The 15,702-nt window shown below is 52.4% G+C and overlaps 1 protein-coding gene across 4 annotated transcripts in view; it reads right to left on the bottom strand.

Moving 5' to 3' along the window:
- Positions 1-1,571: 1,571 nt before the first annotated feature.
- The window catches only part of WWP2 (WW domain containing E3 ubiquitin protein ligase 2), a 127,345-nt gene continuing 113,214 nt past the window's right edge, over positions 1,572-15,702 (bottom strand). For all 4 annotated transcript variants that reach the window (XM_090261089.1, XM_090261088.1, XM_090261091.1 and 1 more), the window contains 13 exons: positions 12,288-12,369; positions 11,603-11,731; positions 11,150-11,225; positions 10,815-10,886; positions 10,499-10,587; positions 8,400-8,559; positions 6,941-7,074; positions 6,468-6,608; positions 5,691-5,811; positions 5,262-5,366; positions 4,238-4,334; positions 3,948-4,020; positions 1,572-3,437 (listed from right to left, as the gene is read on the bottom strand). In XM_090261089.1, coding sequence (XP_090117215.1) covers positions 3,338-3,437; positions 3,948-4,020; positions 4,238-4,334; positions 5,262-5,366; positions 5,691-5,811; positions 6,468-6,608; positions 6,941-7,074; positions 8,400-8,559; positions 10,499-10,587; positions 10,815-10,886; positions 11,150-11,225; positions 11,603-11,731; positions 12,288-12,369 — 1,379 coding nt within the window. In that variant the 3' untranslated portion in view covers positions 1,572-3,337. The remainder of the gene's footprint in view (positions 3,438-3,947; positions 4,021-4,237; positions 4,335-5,261; positions 5,367-5,690; positions 5,812-6,467; positions 6,609-6,940; positions 7,075-8,399; positions 8,560-10,498; positions 10,588-10,814; positions 10,887-11,149; positions 11,226-11,602; positions 11,732-12,287; positions 12,370-15,702) is intronic.

Genomic DNA, 15,702 nt, shown 5'->3' with positions numbered 1-15,702 from the left:
AAGCCTTCCAAAAAAGTACGGAAGGTTTCATTATGGTTACACAGTAGAGAGTGCATGTTAAAAAACAAAAACTGATCACATGAAAGGACAGATGCCCAGAGTCAGGAAATGGAAAAGGGAACAGAGAGGTGAGAGGGGACAGACGGGGACGCTCACAGATTCAGTCACCCAGCGGGGTGACAAGGGGTCCTGCCTATTGCTAAGGCTAGTGAAACAGGAACTTTTTGAAGGGCAACTGTGTAGAATCAATTGGTATTTTTAAAGTATATCTAGAGGGACCCAGAAGAAACCAGGAAACAATAGTTGCCTCTAGAAGGTGATCAGAGTGGTTGAGTAACAAAAGAGCAAGGGAAGGGGGCGCTTTCACTGTAGGTTCTATTTCTGAATTTTAAACTTTTTAAAATTGTCTAAGTAAAAAATGAAGGTATATCATGAACAGTCCAACTTCCAGGGTGACTGCCCCTTCCTAGAAGAGCAGCATCAGCGCCCAAGACCTGCCTAAGGGGACTCACAGAAACGCTGCAGCCACCAGCCAGCCATCAGACACAACCACCATGCCCAGTAGGACAAAGACAGATGTATTACAGAACCACCACGATACAGAACATCATGCAGCGAAGAATCAGTTAGAGATATGTGGACAAACAGGAGAAGGTGTCCCTAACAGCTCATTCAATGAGGCAATTGAGCTGTTCAACACACAAGAATTGAAAATTATATGTATATATGATTTGCATATGCACATAAAATGGTCTGGAAGGACCACAGCAAAGTGAACAGCAGTTACCCCTGGCAATAAGAGTGAAGAGAACAATTTCCACTTGAGCATGTCTTATTTGAATTTATTATGAGGCATCTCTATAACATGTGAACTTTAGCCAATATTTTTCTCGAAGTATAGCATTGCCCTGTCAAGTGAAAAAGGCTTTGGAGCTGGGCAGCAAGGTAGTGAATTCAGCTAATGAGGAAGGATCCCCTCTAACCATCTCTGCCTCCCTTGAGCAGCACTATCAGGCCAAGGCTCAATCAATGACAAAGTCATTTCTTTGTCAAATACATCAAGACCCATCAGCATGGCAATCTGTCCCATCTGAACTCTTAAGTACTCAGAAAAGTAGGTGGTATGCCCTTTTATGACCAGGGACGCAAGATCAGAGTCCCACTATCATCATGGAACTCAAGACAAACCAAAAAAAATTTCTTGAGTAAGTGACTGCCCAGAATGCTGTCCCCAGGACCTGGTTCCCAGAGCCTGTCCAGCATGCAGCCTTGCCTGCTGGGTGTTCTGGCCCCACAGCAACTGCTCAAAGAAACCCAGGCCTGTCGGGGAGAGGTTAAGGACTCCAAAAGGGTACAGTGAGGCAACTGACCGAGGGCTGAAGCCCGTGACCCCTGGACCAGGTCGCAGCCACCCACCAGAAGTGAGGCTGTCTTGGTTAATGATGCACATTCTTCTCAAAACCAGCAAGGTGATGGACCTTGTGGCCCGGTCTGAACCTGGAGGGTCTGTGGGGCTCAGACGCCTCTTAGCTGGGACAGTGATTTTGGAGACAACACGCTGACACCACCCACAGCTACTGATTGTTTATTGCACAGGAAACTGGCAATGCCGTGGCAAGGGGCATCACAAGACAATCTGATGACCAACCGAGAGCTACCGAAGGACACTCTGTAGACACCTGTTATATACACGTATGTACACACATGCGCACATGAACACATTCTGAACATACGTGAGCCTAAGGCTTCCAAACTCCGCATGGCAGCTCACATCCTGACCCCTGACGCGACGAGACGCTGCAGGGAAGCACAGCAAACGACTCCAGGGAAGAAAAAAGGTTCAGCTGCACTGAGCTGAGCCAGTCAAATCAGCACACCCAACACAGGGGACAGGGGCAGTCCTTCCATGGGCCCAGGGCAAGAACAAGATTCTGAGAATGTGCAATTCTCCTCCAAAGGCCCGTGACCGGGTTGGAGGGCCTGCCTGGGGTCCCAGGAAGCTGGAGCTAGTTTTCAGCTGGTGCTTGGTGCTAGAACCCCAAGGGGCTGGATCAGGGAGTTCACGACAATCGCCGCTCAAGCACCCCAGAGGAGCATGTTCACCCCGAAGATATCAATACATAGCAGAATGCCATGATGGAGCCTGGTGGGGGCTCCAGAAATCAAGTCAGATGTGGCAGACGTCCAGGGCCCTCCAGCCAGCTTCAGAGAGCATTGTTTCCTGTGTGCGGGCAAAGGCTCACTTCTAAACAGAAGGAACACGCGCTGCAGTGGTGAGGATGCACTTCATTCTCAACAGGGGACTAACGGACCTGCATAGAGGTCTAGAGCCTGGGTGACTACACCTAGCAAAGGGAGTTCTTCTCTCTCAAAGGCGGCAAGGTTAGGTGGCACTCCGGATACCACCCCTTCCCTGTCAAGGCTCGGGGGTAAGGCTGCTGTGAAGTCAAACTGCCTGAGCTCATGGAACTGCTAAGCTGGTTCCTAAGAGGAGCAGCTGTTTGGAAAATTCTTAGACCAACATTGCTAGGTCCCTCAAGGTCCCAGCAACACCCGGTATACCAGCTCCTGGACAGACCGTGACAGCAGCATATCAGCAACAAAACACAAAGCAACCCTAACACACAAAATGCTTCAAGTTTCTGTAAAGGGAAAAGAAAGTCTGAGTTTGCTATTTCCATCCCTCTGACATCCAAGCAGCTGGCACAACCCTTTCCTGGCTGGGAAGGATGAACCGGCCAGCCCTGAGTGGAGAGAGCGGCCTGCTGCTCCGCCTCCATGGCCAGAGCCTGCTAGGGGAGGAAGCAAGACAGCCTTGATCCAGAGCTCTGCGTGTGGGAAGAGCTCTTCTCTCTCAGACCTTCATTTTGTACAGACCACTGGGAAAGTCCTATCTGAAACAGAACCTCTTATACTAGCAAAGACCCTGGGCCTTCTCAGCCCAGACAGCTACACCGAGTGGACAGTCTCCTTGCCTAACTCGCCCAGGGGCCCGGGTGCAGCCTTCAGCATGGGCACCCCCCTTGCACATGTGCACCGGGAGTTGTCCTTAGGAGAAGGAGGGTGAGCTCTGCAGAGACTCAGCCCTCCAGACTGCAGTGGGTGATGGGGCTCAGGTCACTAAGGGGCTTTATTCCAGACTGCCACCAGCGGGTAGGAGGGAGGAGTGGGCAGGCCACCTGAGGTCAGGCTCTGCTGCCATCAGCCTATGACAGTGTGGTCCCACACAGGGCCACCATCTGCAGGGCCTCCCAGGGGCCGCAGCCAGCAGCCTCTCAGGCAGGGAGGACTCGTGACTACATGTGTGCTGGGGGGGCACGGGAGGGGGCAGCCTCGGTTACTCCTGTCCAAAGCCCTCGGTCTCCTCAATGGCGTACAGCAGCTTCTCTTTCAGTTGCTCATAGCTCTTGTACGGGGGCAGATCCAGGCGGTTGAAACTGTTGAGAGAGTGCAGTACAGTCAGCGTGGAAGGCCAGGGCTGCTGGCCGAGGAGGGTCAACAGCGTTCATGTTACTATGATTGGGCTACAGTACCAACCAGCTGGTGAGATGCTGAAACAGGGACCTCAAGGGTCCTGCTCTGTCAGACCTTAATGCGTCAGGTTCCTGGACCACAGAGGGGTTAGGGGAAAGTATCGCCAGCGGGGAAATGGGGGAATGGGCAAGAAGGTGCTCGGGGCAGCAGCTGTCTGCCTACTGGAACCTAAGTGTTCCAATATTTAGTACCCAGTACGACCGTCAGGGTGTGTACCTGCCGCCACAACTCCCAGAGATCGGAGGCCCAGACAAAGGCAGCCAGGCACATCATAGCCCCTCCTCTCCAACCCAGCTCCCAGAGCCATGCAAAAAGTTGCCAGAGTCAAGGTCCCAAAGTCCACTGGGCTGCCCCTAGGGGCTCATCAGGTCTGTGAGATTCTAGTCACATCCCGGTAAAACCAGCAGGCTCACCAGGTGTGGCTTCTGGGCAGCCAGGTTTCCTTGCCAACCTTGTCGATGCAAAACTTCTGTGGTCCATTGCTACCTGTTGTCCAAAGAAAAATGCACCTTATATAACAGGTCTGTCCCTTCCTAGGCAGGACCCTTTGGCTCCACCCCCAGATGGCTCCACCCCAGGAGGCACAGGCCACAGCTCTGGCCGCTGCCACTGACTTGTTTCCAGGAAGACTTTAGATCCCACCCTCCCTTTGAGCTGTTCTCACTCCCCACCCAAGGGTGCCAGCAGGGCAGGGAAGACACACCAATGAGTTCAGCAAATCCCCCGACGGGAAGGCGGCAGGTCCCTGTAACGAACTGCAGCAGCCGGATACTTTTCTCATTGTCCATCTCCTTCACCACCTGCAACTCCGGAAGTCCAGGCAGTCAGGTAACTCCGCTGGCCCAGCACCTAACCCTGTCCCGTAACTCTCCTGCAACTCCGTTCTTTGGGCTGAGAACACAAAGCCTGGGATGGGCGGAGGTCACAGCCACCAGCCCGGGAAACCCCAAAGCTGTTCCCTCTTAAGAGGCTGTGTTCATAGAATATTCCATGGGACATTGCTCCGCCTCAGGAACACCTTGGACCAGGTATTCTTCTCCCTTCCAAGTTCTACTTTAAAAAATATGCTAAAAATGGGAGTGACTGCTTCATGGGTACAGGTTTTGGGGGGGGGCAGGGACAAACTGTTCTAGAATTAGAGAGTCTGATGGTTGCACAATACTGTGAAAAGCCATTGAATTGTATGTCTTAAAGTGCTTATCAAGGTAAATGTTATGGTATGTGAATTTCACCAAAACCAAAAAAATTACATAGTTATTTCTTTTTGTGTATTTACTATAGTTGATAATGACAACAATATGACCCACACCTATAAAGGAACCAATTCATTATATCCAGGATGATTCCGTTTCTCTGGATCTAAGCTCATGCTTTCCTGTCCCACCGGGCTGGAAGGAAACCACGTGACCTATGGGAGTGGTCCTTCCTGCCTGCGGACCCCCTGCTGCACACCAGCACTTAGAGCTGACCCAAGCCAACCACCGACACTCCTGTCAAATGCACTAGGCACAGCCCAGTTGCCATAGCCCCACTGTCCCAAGACTGGGTTTCTCATTTCCTTTTGAAAATTGGTGGGGGAGGAAAGGGGGAAGAAAGAGGGAGGAAGGGGGGAAGCCAGGGGAGTGTCAAATAGGGGGGCGGTGATAACACAGCAAGCACCCTTGGGCTTGAGTCTAATCGGACCTCGTCTCCTATGGTGGGCGGCAATGACACCTGGCAGGACTCACCTGCCAGAACCACTGGATCTGCTTGCTGTTCTTGGTGTAGTGCCGGTAGATGGTGTTCTTCTGCCAGTCGTTCATGTCTATCTCCTGCATGCCGCACAGCATGAGCTGCAGGGGAAAGGGCACCTGCCTCTCAGTGCCCAGACTCCCCACCCGCGCCGGTCCAGCTCCCCAGCAGGGGGAACCGCCCCAAGCACTCTCAACTATCTCTGCTGGCAGTTTTAACTGTACGTATAACCCAAATCTTAAACGTGGACCTCCTCCACCAGGGCCCAGGGAGGGCTGGGTATAAGGACCCAAATCAAAGTTATTCTGCAGTCCTGGGGAGTGTGGGGTTTTACTGGGAGTTTCTGTGGGTACACAGTGAGGCTACCAAAGGGCAGAATCATCCCCGAGGTAGGGGCTCCGGGGCCCAACAGCCTTAGCTCTCACCTCCAGCTCTTTCTCATCGAAGTAGCGCAACCATTCCAGGGGAGCCACCTCATTGAAGCCATCCAGGAAGGCTTTGGTCTGCTCTTCCACGCCCCGGGTGAAACGCCAGTCAGTCAGCAGCCTAAAACCAAAGACTGGCTGTCGGTGGAGCCCAAGCCCCACGGCCCAGGAGCAGCTCAGGACCTGCTACGAGGCCGTTGTCATAGGGCAGCAAGGAATCGGCTAAGACTCGACTTCCGGTGCTGTGGGACCCGGCTGCTGTTGGCCCCAGAGCAGAACCTCTTAAACCTCACAGCCACCCAGAGGTACATGAGTCTTTGAAAGCACCACCACCTCCTCCTCCTCCACGGTCGCTTCAGGTGTGTGGATGTTAGCAGACTAAACGGAGAGCCCTGAAGAACATGTACAGCTGAATATGTGCATACACACACACGAGAAAGGAGATTTAAACACACAGGACACAGAAATCCTTTCAGTTAAGGGAAAGAAGACAAAGATGTCTATTTTGTGACTCTTCAGAGAAATTCAGCCCCACAGTCTTGAAGTCTACCACGTAGAAAAGAGAGCAAACACGGGGAGTAAGAGGGCTTTGGGCTCTGGTCCCCCAGCTCTGGGCAGTGTGACCAGCCTCAGGCAGCCAACTAAAGCCCATGCAAAACAGGTTTTTGCGATCCCGGGTGACATATGGCCCTGCATGGGGCCTGGCCGGAGAGGGGGCCCAGAAACAGCCAGCTGTTTGTCTGCTCTACTCCCGGCCTCCCCAGCACTGAGACTCACATGATGTACTCCTCCTTGTTCTCTTCTGTCACTCGGATACTCTCACCACCTTCCTTCAGCTCGTGGGTTGTCACCTTGCCCAAAATCTCCATGTCCTGGATGAAGTACAGCTCTAGGCCACACTCCTCTAGGTTGTTCTCTCTGGGGACACAAGAGCACAAGGGGGAAGATGTCTGTCTTAGAAGAGTGGCCCCTCGATCCTGCGCCATCACTCACTTTTAGTTACCATGGGACATGAGGACTCACAGGTGGCCTCGGATCTGGAGCAGTGACACGGGTCCTCTCCCTGACGCAAGGAGAGAATTCCGGAGCCGCCCTAAGGGGGACCGAGAAGCTGTGCACCTCCACAAGCACTTATAAAGCATGAGTAAGAGCTCAGGGGCCACTACGGTGGAGAAAATAAAGGCCATGTGTACCTACCCCACAGCCAGAGATCCCTCTCCTCCTAATGTGGGGTCTGCGAGGGGACTCACTTGATCCAGATGATAGAGTTGTAGAATTCAGGGTCAATGGACTCCAGGTCTTTCAGGGTTGGTCTCTTATTGAGCATCCGCTTGTAGAAAGGAAGCGTGAAGCCTGTATCAATGAACTTTCCATGGTACAGAGCCTGTGGGAGGAAGACACAGCAAAAAGGTTTTGTGTTCCCAGAGGTAGGCTCTAGGATGCCGTCAAAGCCTGGTTACCGTCAGCTGCCCTCTGTCCTGGGGAGTGCCTTGGCACTCAGCTACTCCAGAGGCCCAAGGGGATGGGTGGATCTGGGAAATAAGCAACAGTCTTTGTCCTGACTGGGACCTTGGGGACAGACTCTTAGCTCACCTACAGACCACAGGGACCGGGCCCAGCTGGCCTGCTCAGGAACCCAGCTCCAGGCCCGCTGCCTGCCCAGCACACCTGCCTGCCGGCTCCCTGCTCTGGCAAAGATGTGCCTGTTGCTCACAGAGAAGACTCGGTCAGCACAGCTCCAGGTGGCAGCCCTGACTCACTGACACTCCGAGCTGGGCAGCAGAGGCAGCCAAAAATAATGCAGACACTGCTGACAGCAGGAGCTGGCGAGCCAGTGGTGAGTAATAGTCTAGGGTTTTACTGGCCTGCGCTGTCAACTACTGGACCTGGGAAAAATGTGCCCACTTCCTGAGCCCAACACCTTGGCCAAAAACTTCCATACTGGGGAAGGGACATGTGTAGTCATGGGCTCTTGGGTCCTGGGTCCTCCTGAGAGGGGCACAGGGCAAAGCAAAGGAAAGTTAGAAGTGAAACATCTCAAACTACCAAATATGGCAGTGGGACTGTGGCTTCCCTGGGCTCCCTGTCCTCAGTCCTGGTTCTCCACACTCAGAAGAGACACAGCAGGATGCGTGTGACATGACCCCCTGCTCTAGTCACATCATGTTCTTATTTCTAGATAAATACAGATCATGCATGAAGTCCCCATTCCCCGCTTTGCCCAGCTCCTGACGATCGCCTCCTATGTCAGGCCCCAACCAGGCTACAAGGGTTCTGTTCAAAGCTACTGCAGATCCCAAGTCCCCTGACTGAGGCCTGAGTATCACCATAGGACACTCCCAACCCCCCACCCCATGACAGACAGTGGCACCCCCAAGAGATGGGCAGCAGGTGGGCAGTCACAGCAGAGTTCAGCCCCATCACCTCAACACCCTCAACAGAGCACGTGTGAACGTTAAGTGAAGCCCGTGACCCAGGGACCACGGGTTTTCGCACGACAAGTCCTCCACAAACCCACATGTAGAAACCCTCTTCGTGCCCCTGGGTGGGCACCGAGAAAACTCTGAACTATCTCTAGAACGCTCTCTAGCTTTTTGCATCTTTAGTTAAGAGTTCTGTGAGGATAAGGGTGAGGCTGCTATTGGTGTTGTAGGGTCTGGCCTCCTCTGCTGCCACCCTCCCCAGAGGACATATGGCAATGACTCTTACCATGGCAATGAACCTGCCAATAAAGCGGAAGTAGGTGAGGTGGTCGGGGTTGATGGAGGAGGCAGGATTGATCTGTAGGCAGTAATTGTTCTTCCCGGCATATTCAAATAGACAATACATGGGGTTGAGCACCTCGTGGGACAGGAGGAAAAACCACTCTCTATGAGAGAAAGGAGAGAAAAACAGGGCTCACGGATCCTTCCCCGCACACCTGCCCTGGAGGCGCGCCTCTCCTCCGACGTCCTGTTTCAGCTATTCTGGAGACGCTGTCCTGGGGCGTCGACGCCCCCTGGGATCAGCACCAGGGCTAACCTGTATTAACAGCCGGTCAGTGAACAGCGGGGAGGGGGGCGAGGGGGGGAAGGGGGTGCGGGGGGCGGGTCAGACCGAGGGCGAAGGAAGACGACAGCCGCACTTGAGGACGCTCAGGAAAGCGTGCACGCCTGCGTGCGTTATCGGCTCCCAGGCGGTGCGTTCCAGGACTTTACGTCTGATATCCAGAACGTCTTAATGGCAAAGGGGCTCCTTGCACCCTGGGGCCACCGTGCATAGCTGTGTAGGCAGTGTACTACATAGGGGTTCTATGGGAAAACATCACAGGTTTGCACATTTATTGTAACAATTTTCCTGCAGCTAGCAGTCAAGCTGCGTGTGTGTGTGTGTGTGTGAGAGAGAGAGAGAGAGAGAGAGAGAGAGAGAGAGATAAAGCCAGAATATTGTGATCATTTTCCAACATGGAAGTGTCTTGACAAAAGGCATCTTCGGCTAAGTCTTGCAAAGGTACTGTAAAAATAGCAGTAACCCTGCCTCCACCCTACCTGAGCAGGCAGTACAATATGAATGAATACATGGCAATGCGTTCCTGACTCCTGATGCATGAACGCTGTAATCCATGCGGTCTGTAGCTTATAAACCTCATTCCCGCTGCAGGAATCTTACCTCACTTGCCTTTGTCCTCCTCTCAGCCCCGACCCCCATTAGCAGACCTTTTCTCATACTTCCTCAAATTCATCTGTACCAACACCCACACCTTGGCATCTCTTTGCACCCTAGGTACAAGCCTCAAACCAGAATTCAGAGTCCTTTTTGGGCTTCAGTTAAACCAACAGGGGGACATCCCAACAGGGCCAGTCCCTGGCTGCTGGGCTGTCTGTGGCCAGGCAGACGAGGAGTCCTTCGACGCAGAGGGTGCCCCGGTATCCTGTCCGTGGTTCTACCCTGTGGTAGAACAGCATGACGTAACCTACCATAGGGTAAAACCACTGGCAGGACACAGAGAGACAGACACACACAGGGTGGGAGCCACACCAGAAGCCCACCAAGCAGAGCCTGGAGAGGAGGTCACCACGGTCACCACGGGAAAAAGAGCCATCGATCCACCAGGGCCAACACAAGAGGGCAAAGCCACCAACAAACAGAGGACCCAACACCAAGTGAGATGTCCCCACTCCGGGAGAGGTGAATAAACAGCCACCACCACAGGCTAAGGTGCTCCTCCTCTCGGCCAGGGGACCTTCAGCGCCATTGTCCAAGGCCACGTTTTGCCAGAGAGTCTGTTAACTTTTGCAGGTGGACTGTGGTGAGGGCAAGACAGTGCTCTGCGCTCTTTTTAGGGCTGCATCAGCCATCTGAATACTGCTGACCCTGTGCACACGCCATGCAGCTGAGTACTGACCGAGACCTTTTGGACTGTGACTTGGCATACATGTCAGGTGCATGCCGAGATCCCCGGCTTACCCTGCCCCAGCTTCCTTAAGAGCAGGAGAAGCCCAGGGTTGATTTTAATAAACAACCACAGGCATCAGCATTTAACTGCTGCCCACGGTACTGGCTGGTAAAAGAGCACTGTCCTGCGCCCTCCCCCGGGAGCCCTCAGCCTCCCCATAACCCAGTAACTAAAGGGTTAGTGCCTAGCCCAGCAGGGGACTCTGGGACCCAGCTCCAGCACCATTCGAATTGGCCATACCCATGCCCACTCCCGAAGAGGCATAAGACCACTGGCACTCAATCTGAGCAAGGAGGAGGCAGCCTTCTGGCCACACACCCAGTAGCCTGGGGAAGTGGGGTGCAGCAAAGCCTTCCCAGGGTGCTAAGCTCACCTGGCAATTCCCCCGTAGTCCAGGCCCTCCTCGCCACGCATGATGATGTAAAGCCGGCGGCGTAGGTCGTAGGGTTTCATGTTCATGATCTGGGGAGACAGAGCATTGTGGACAGCCTGCCACGCTCCCTTCCATGGCAGGCTGGGGCAGTGGGCAGGGGACTGCAAGGTCTGCTTTTTGGCAGACGCCACTCACCAAGGCCCAGGCCCTGGACACTCTACTGTGTGGGTTTAGCAGACCATGTGATAGAAGACGGGGTGACAGAAGGGAGCTTCTGCCTGACTCTGGTCTTAAGACACCATAATTATTTTCTAACCTGTTGGAAAGAATCCTCAAAAAGAGTCTGCCTGGAAACACTGATTTTCACGTGGCTGGGGAGGGCATTTGACTGAAAAGAAAAGAAAAGAAAAGAAAAAACCTTGACTCAGGCCTCAGGAGGTAATTATTCAGTCTGGTCTCCTCTGCCCCAGGCTGGTAGAGGAGCCTGGGTCCTAGAAATGGGAACTAGATTTCTGGAGACAACATCAGATGACCGCTGGGGGTCAGACAGCGACCTTCCCCACCTGACCAGACTGCTGCTGGGCTGGGAAATCATGCTGAAAGAACTCCGCAACCCCAAGCTGCAGGGGAGGGCCCAGTACCAGAACTCACATGGCAGAGGAAACGGAACTGGTGATACTTCCACCGAAAACTTCGGTCATAGGCACCAGGAGAACCTTGCTTCGTCCTGGGAAGAGCAAAGATGATCTGGAATCTGTATGGTTTCTTAAAAATTAGCAACGTATCTTGTTAGCCCTAAGGAAAGCTGGCGCTATGTTAAAGACAAGTAAGGCAAGGAGTAAAAGAAAGGAAGTGACTGCCTTAAAATCTTTGGAGGATTTGAAAAGTAAAAGGAAAAATTAGAAATAAAGCCAGACTCTTGCTTTGACAGAGACAGACAGACACTACTGGTGTTACTCTGAATAAATAGGGTGGCCCCTTTCCCTCCCCAGCCCTGTGAACGTGACATGGAAAATGGCCACTAGAGGGCAGTAAGAGCAGTTGAAGGCGGATAAAACACCGTGGTGCTGACAGATACTGCTGCGGCCTGTGCAAAGTCCTTACCCTGACTCAAACCCTGGGCGAGGATCCTTAAAGGTGGTGGTGCGGGTATTGTGGTCCACAAAGTAGCGCACCCCCTCACTGGTGTACTTCATCTCCCACCCTGGGGGCAGAGCTGGTTCCTGGATCATCCTGGAAACATGGGAAGAGAGAGGTTAAGGACTAATGTCCCCTTCTGGGCCTCAGTGCTTAGCTGGGGTCCCCAAAGTGCTCCTCTCTCTGCTTTCACCCAGGCTCTGCAAAGCCTTCAAGTGTGGGCCTTGTGGAAATGTAGCTGGTACATTCGAGTCACAAGAACTGTTCTGCAGAAGAGAGGTCATTTACTGTCCCAAGGCCAAGGAACCAGCCCTAGGTGGCCATGGTCATGGACTGAGTTGCCACCAGCAATCCTGAGGCACCAACCACCCTAGTCCCAGACTAGCTTCTTGGGGGTGGGGGTGGGGTACAGGGTGAAAATCACATTATCAGCAGCTTGGACAATCAGCACAGAGACCCTTCAGGCCACTGTCCATCTACCAGAAAGGTCAATTTAAGGAGCCACTTTCAAGCTATATCATGAGGGTCTCCAGGCACTTGTGTGTGGCTGAAAGTCCAAGGACATTGGCCACATCGGACAATGCAGTCCAAGGCCACTCAGCCAATGCTGCAGCTGCACAGGGCCCAGCCCCCTCCCCGCCCAAGTTCTTACCCCTGGGTCCGAGGGTCCTCCCATTGGGTAGTACGTGTGTTATGGTTCACGTAATACACCCGGCCATTGTCCTGTCTCTTCTCTGCCAGAGAAAAGTAAGAAAAGAGGACAGATTGAGACATCTTGAGCCATGTTCTCTCCCCTCTGGGTGCCCCTTTCCAGGTGCTGGGTCTGACTTTGTACTCCCATTCTTAACCTGTTACAGAAGTATAGCCAGTGAAAGCCCGGCTCACACACATCTGTCACTGGCAAAAAAGGACAAAGAGAATCTTTCCCTATTGGGGAGTGGGGGAGGAACAGATACATTTCTAACTCAGGATCAAGCACTGCCTTTGGCTGGTTGGTTTGTTGAAGCTGGGGGTGGGGGATGTGGCAACATGGAGGGGGAGCAGCCCAGCTGAAACCAGAGGCGTAATTGCATCCAGCTGTGTGCAAAGTGGAAGCACAGCCAGCCTCCCCTCAACCCCAGTCCCACCCCCACCAAGGCTGTGACAGCTGGTCTACAGTCTCGCAATCACTCTGCCCACAGGACGCAGGTGGCTCAGGCCCCTGTAAGGGCTGTGTTTTCCCTCATACCTCTCTGATCAGCACTCAGAGCCTATGTACCCTCTACTTCATCTTTTCTTTTCCTGCTTATAGGCAAAGTTTTGTTCTAAAACTCACATGCCTGCAAATGCTCTATGTTGCATATGTGCAAGTAAATGCCAGGGGCTGCGGCACTTACTACACCCATCGAGTTCTTATACCTGAGTGTGTGCTTCCAGATAGAGCCGTGTTTGGGGGCGCTCAGACATTCTCTCTCTCCTCTGGACACCCTTTATTCTCTTGCCCTTTCCTGGGTGCACTGATGATGGCTCTGGGTCCTCTAGGGAGGGAGTCTGGGCTTCAGGGGCAGCCCCAATCCTAGCTGGGGATTCCAGACCTTGAAAGAGGCTAAAAGGGTCATCCCATGAACTCTGGGTGGACGGCAGGCAAAACTAAGGGCAAGGCTCTGAACCCAGAACAGGTCACCTTTCCCAGGAAGTTTCTGAGCTTCAAATCTGTTTCTGTCTTGAAAACAAATGATGCTAATGGCCGTCTCTCACTTATGATGACAAGGCAAAATTAAAGAAATACAAATAACCAGTTCCAAAGGCTACAGGGAAACAAAAAACTGAAAAGAAGCAGAACTGGGGAACCCAGCCCCACTGCCTCAATTACCAGGCTGCAATGTTTTCAATATCAGCCCAGGGTCTTGGTCTCTGTCTTCCTTACCCGGTATACATCACTCAATGAACATTTTACAAATACAAACAAAAGGAAAGAAAGAAAAGAAGGTGCTACCACCACTCAGAACAGCTGTGGGACTGTCCCACAGAAGACAGGCTTCCCCAGAGGGATCTGAGGGGAGGAAGGAGCTGCTCCCAGCCAGAAGCTTCTGCTTTGAACTAGATCCGCCATATCTGCTCTGCCAAGGGCCACGGCCAACGCTAACCGCCGGGCTGGGGGATCTGTCCAGCCGGTCTGAGGCCTGCGCCTTGTTTCTGGCACTGCTCCCTGGAAGGGGGTCGGGTGGAGGGGCTCTCGTGGTCCATTGGAACTGCTGTACTGTATACAATTTCATAGTTTGGGGGCTGAGAGAGTCCTTAAGAGCATCTAGCTCAATCTCATTCAGGAAGGAATGGACTTGGGAATATTCAGTCATGTGCCCAGGGTCAGGGCAGCTGAGGAATATGGATCTAAAGTGGGATGTCCTGACCCTTGAGCTTATGCTCAGGAAGGACCATGGAGTTTTTCATGGAGGAGCAGAAAGGGACACTCAACTGAGCAAGAGAACACAGCAGACCTGACATCAGGCTCATGCTGAATGCAATTCTTGCTTAGTTTTGCTGCTCTTTCTGTTCCATCTTAACTCTCACTGGGGAGGTAGCCCTGCACCAGCCCTGAAGAAGCCAACACAAAACACAAAGAATTTGATTAGGAAGGTTTCCTGACCCTCAGCCAGATGTTCTTTCTTCTCAATTACATACCATTATAGTTCTGTGTGTTTTCTTCATCATTCGTAAACAGCACTGACTCCAATCATGGCTCCTATTCCCACCTCAAATATCTTACACTTGGCTTCTAGGAACTGTTTACAAGTCCTTATAGCTGTTCTTACTTGGTGACCATCATTTAGCAAAACTGGTACAGACATAGATTACTTGACTTTGCAGAGAAAGGTACAACTCTGGGTCCCCAGCTCTAGGTCACAGTATCTACTGGCTGCCAAAGAGCAGTACAGATTCTTTTTTAATTTGTAAGAGATTTCCCCTATCTAGACAGGGATCCTATGTTGGACTCTCTCACATTGGATTTCCTGCCAATCTCTGAGATAGTAATGACCTTTCATCAGCTCAGGGAGCAAGGTGGCTCTTATGCATGCAAAAAGAATTCCCTAGCAGAAAAATCAAGAATTGTGTGGAGGCCTCTCTATCTGATCTATCCCACCAGGAGGTCCTGCCAGGGCTCTGGAACACAGTGGTAATTCACTAAGTGATACCCTGCAGGTCCAAAGGGGTTGATGCAACCTCATAAATTACTACCAAGGAGTAGTTGTGTCTGCACCAAGAGGATCAGATGCTCATCCTATCATTGTCAGCTTCTCCATCTTCTCTGGGGAGCACATCCCCACCCAGCTGAATACCATCTGTGAACACCACCAAACCAGCATTTACTGTCTTCTGCTGGCCTAACCAATCAATTAACCCGACACGTGCCGATTCCTGCAAGAACGGCCTATTTAGCTCCTAGGAATTCTCACCTATTTAACTAAAGCCTGACCCTGCTCAGAGAGCTACAGAAGCACTGACCTCACCATCTCTAATGGCTGCTTTTTGCACAGCCGCTCCTTCCAGAAATAGCCATAAAGTCTGTGCTTCCCGTCAAGTCACAGATGTCCACCTCGCTACCTCGTTACTGCACATCACACCAGGGGCTGAGAACAGGGAGGCAGCTGCCGATGACAAGGAGAATCCAGCGTGGAGCGATTAACTAGCAAAGATGTACTTTCACAGAGCCACTACCCGGCACTCAGCTGGCTTCCCTCCGGCCACTTTCACGGCTGTGTTCCCCCCCAACCCCCCCAAAAGGTGGCTTCCATTAGTCAAAATTAGCTGATGTCCTCCAAAATCTCAGCTGCAAAGAAAGGTTTGGTAAGGTAGCTCCTTTCAATCACACGGCCACAGACCTGAGACAAATGCACCTGGGAATCAGCCAGCATCCAAATGTCTTATTGATAGGATGGATGGCTGGGCAAGACACCTTGAAAGTCAGGACCAAAAGCCAACAGTACCACAGCTGCTCAGGGACTTCTTCCATAGGGACACCCTCCTTCAGCTGTGGCAGGTGAATGCTACGGGGGCACAAGGGAACTCCATTACATTCCCAGCCTCTG

This window comes from Furipterus horrens, unplaced genomic scaffold, assembly GCF_987537825.1.
Source record: "Furipterus horrens unplaced genomic scaffold, mFurHor1.1.pri manual_scaffold_13, whole genome shotgun sequence".
NCBI classification, from domain to species: Eukaryota; Metazoa; Chordata; class Mammalia; order Chiroptera; family Furipteridae; genus Furipterus; species Furipterus horrens.
The sequence above is the reverse complement of the archived record's forward strand: the minus strand, read 5'-3'. Positions and strand labels throughout refer to the sequence as shown.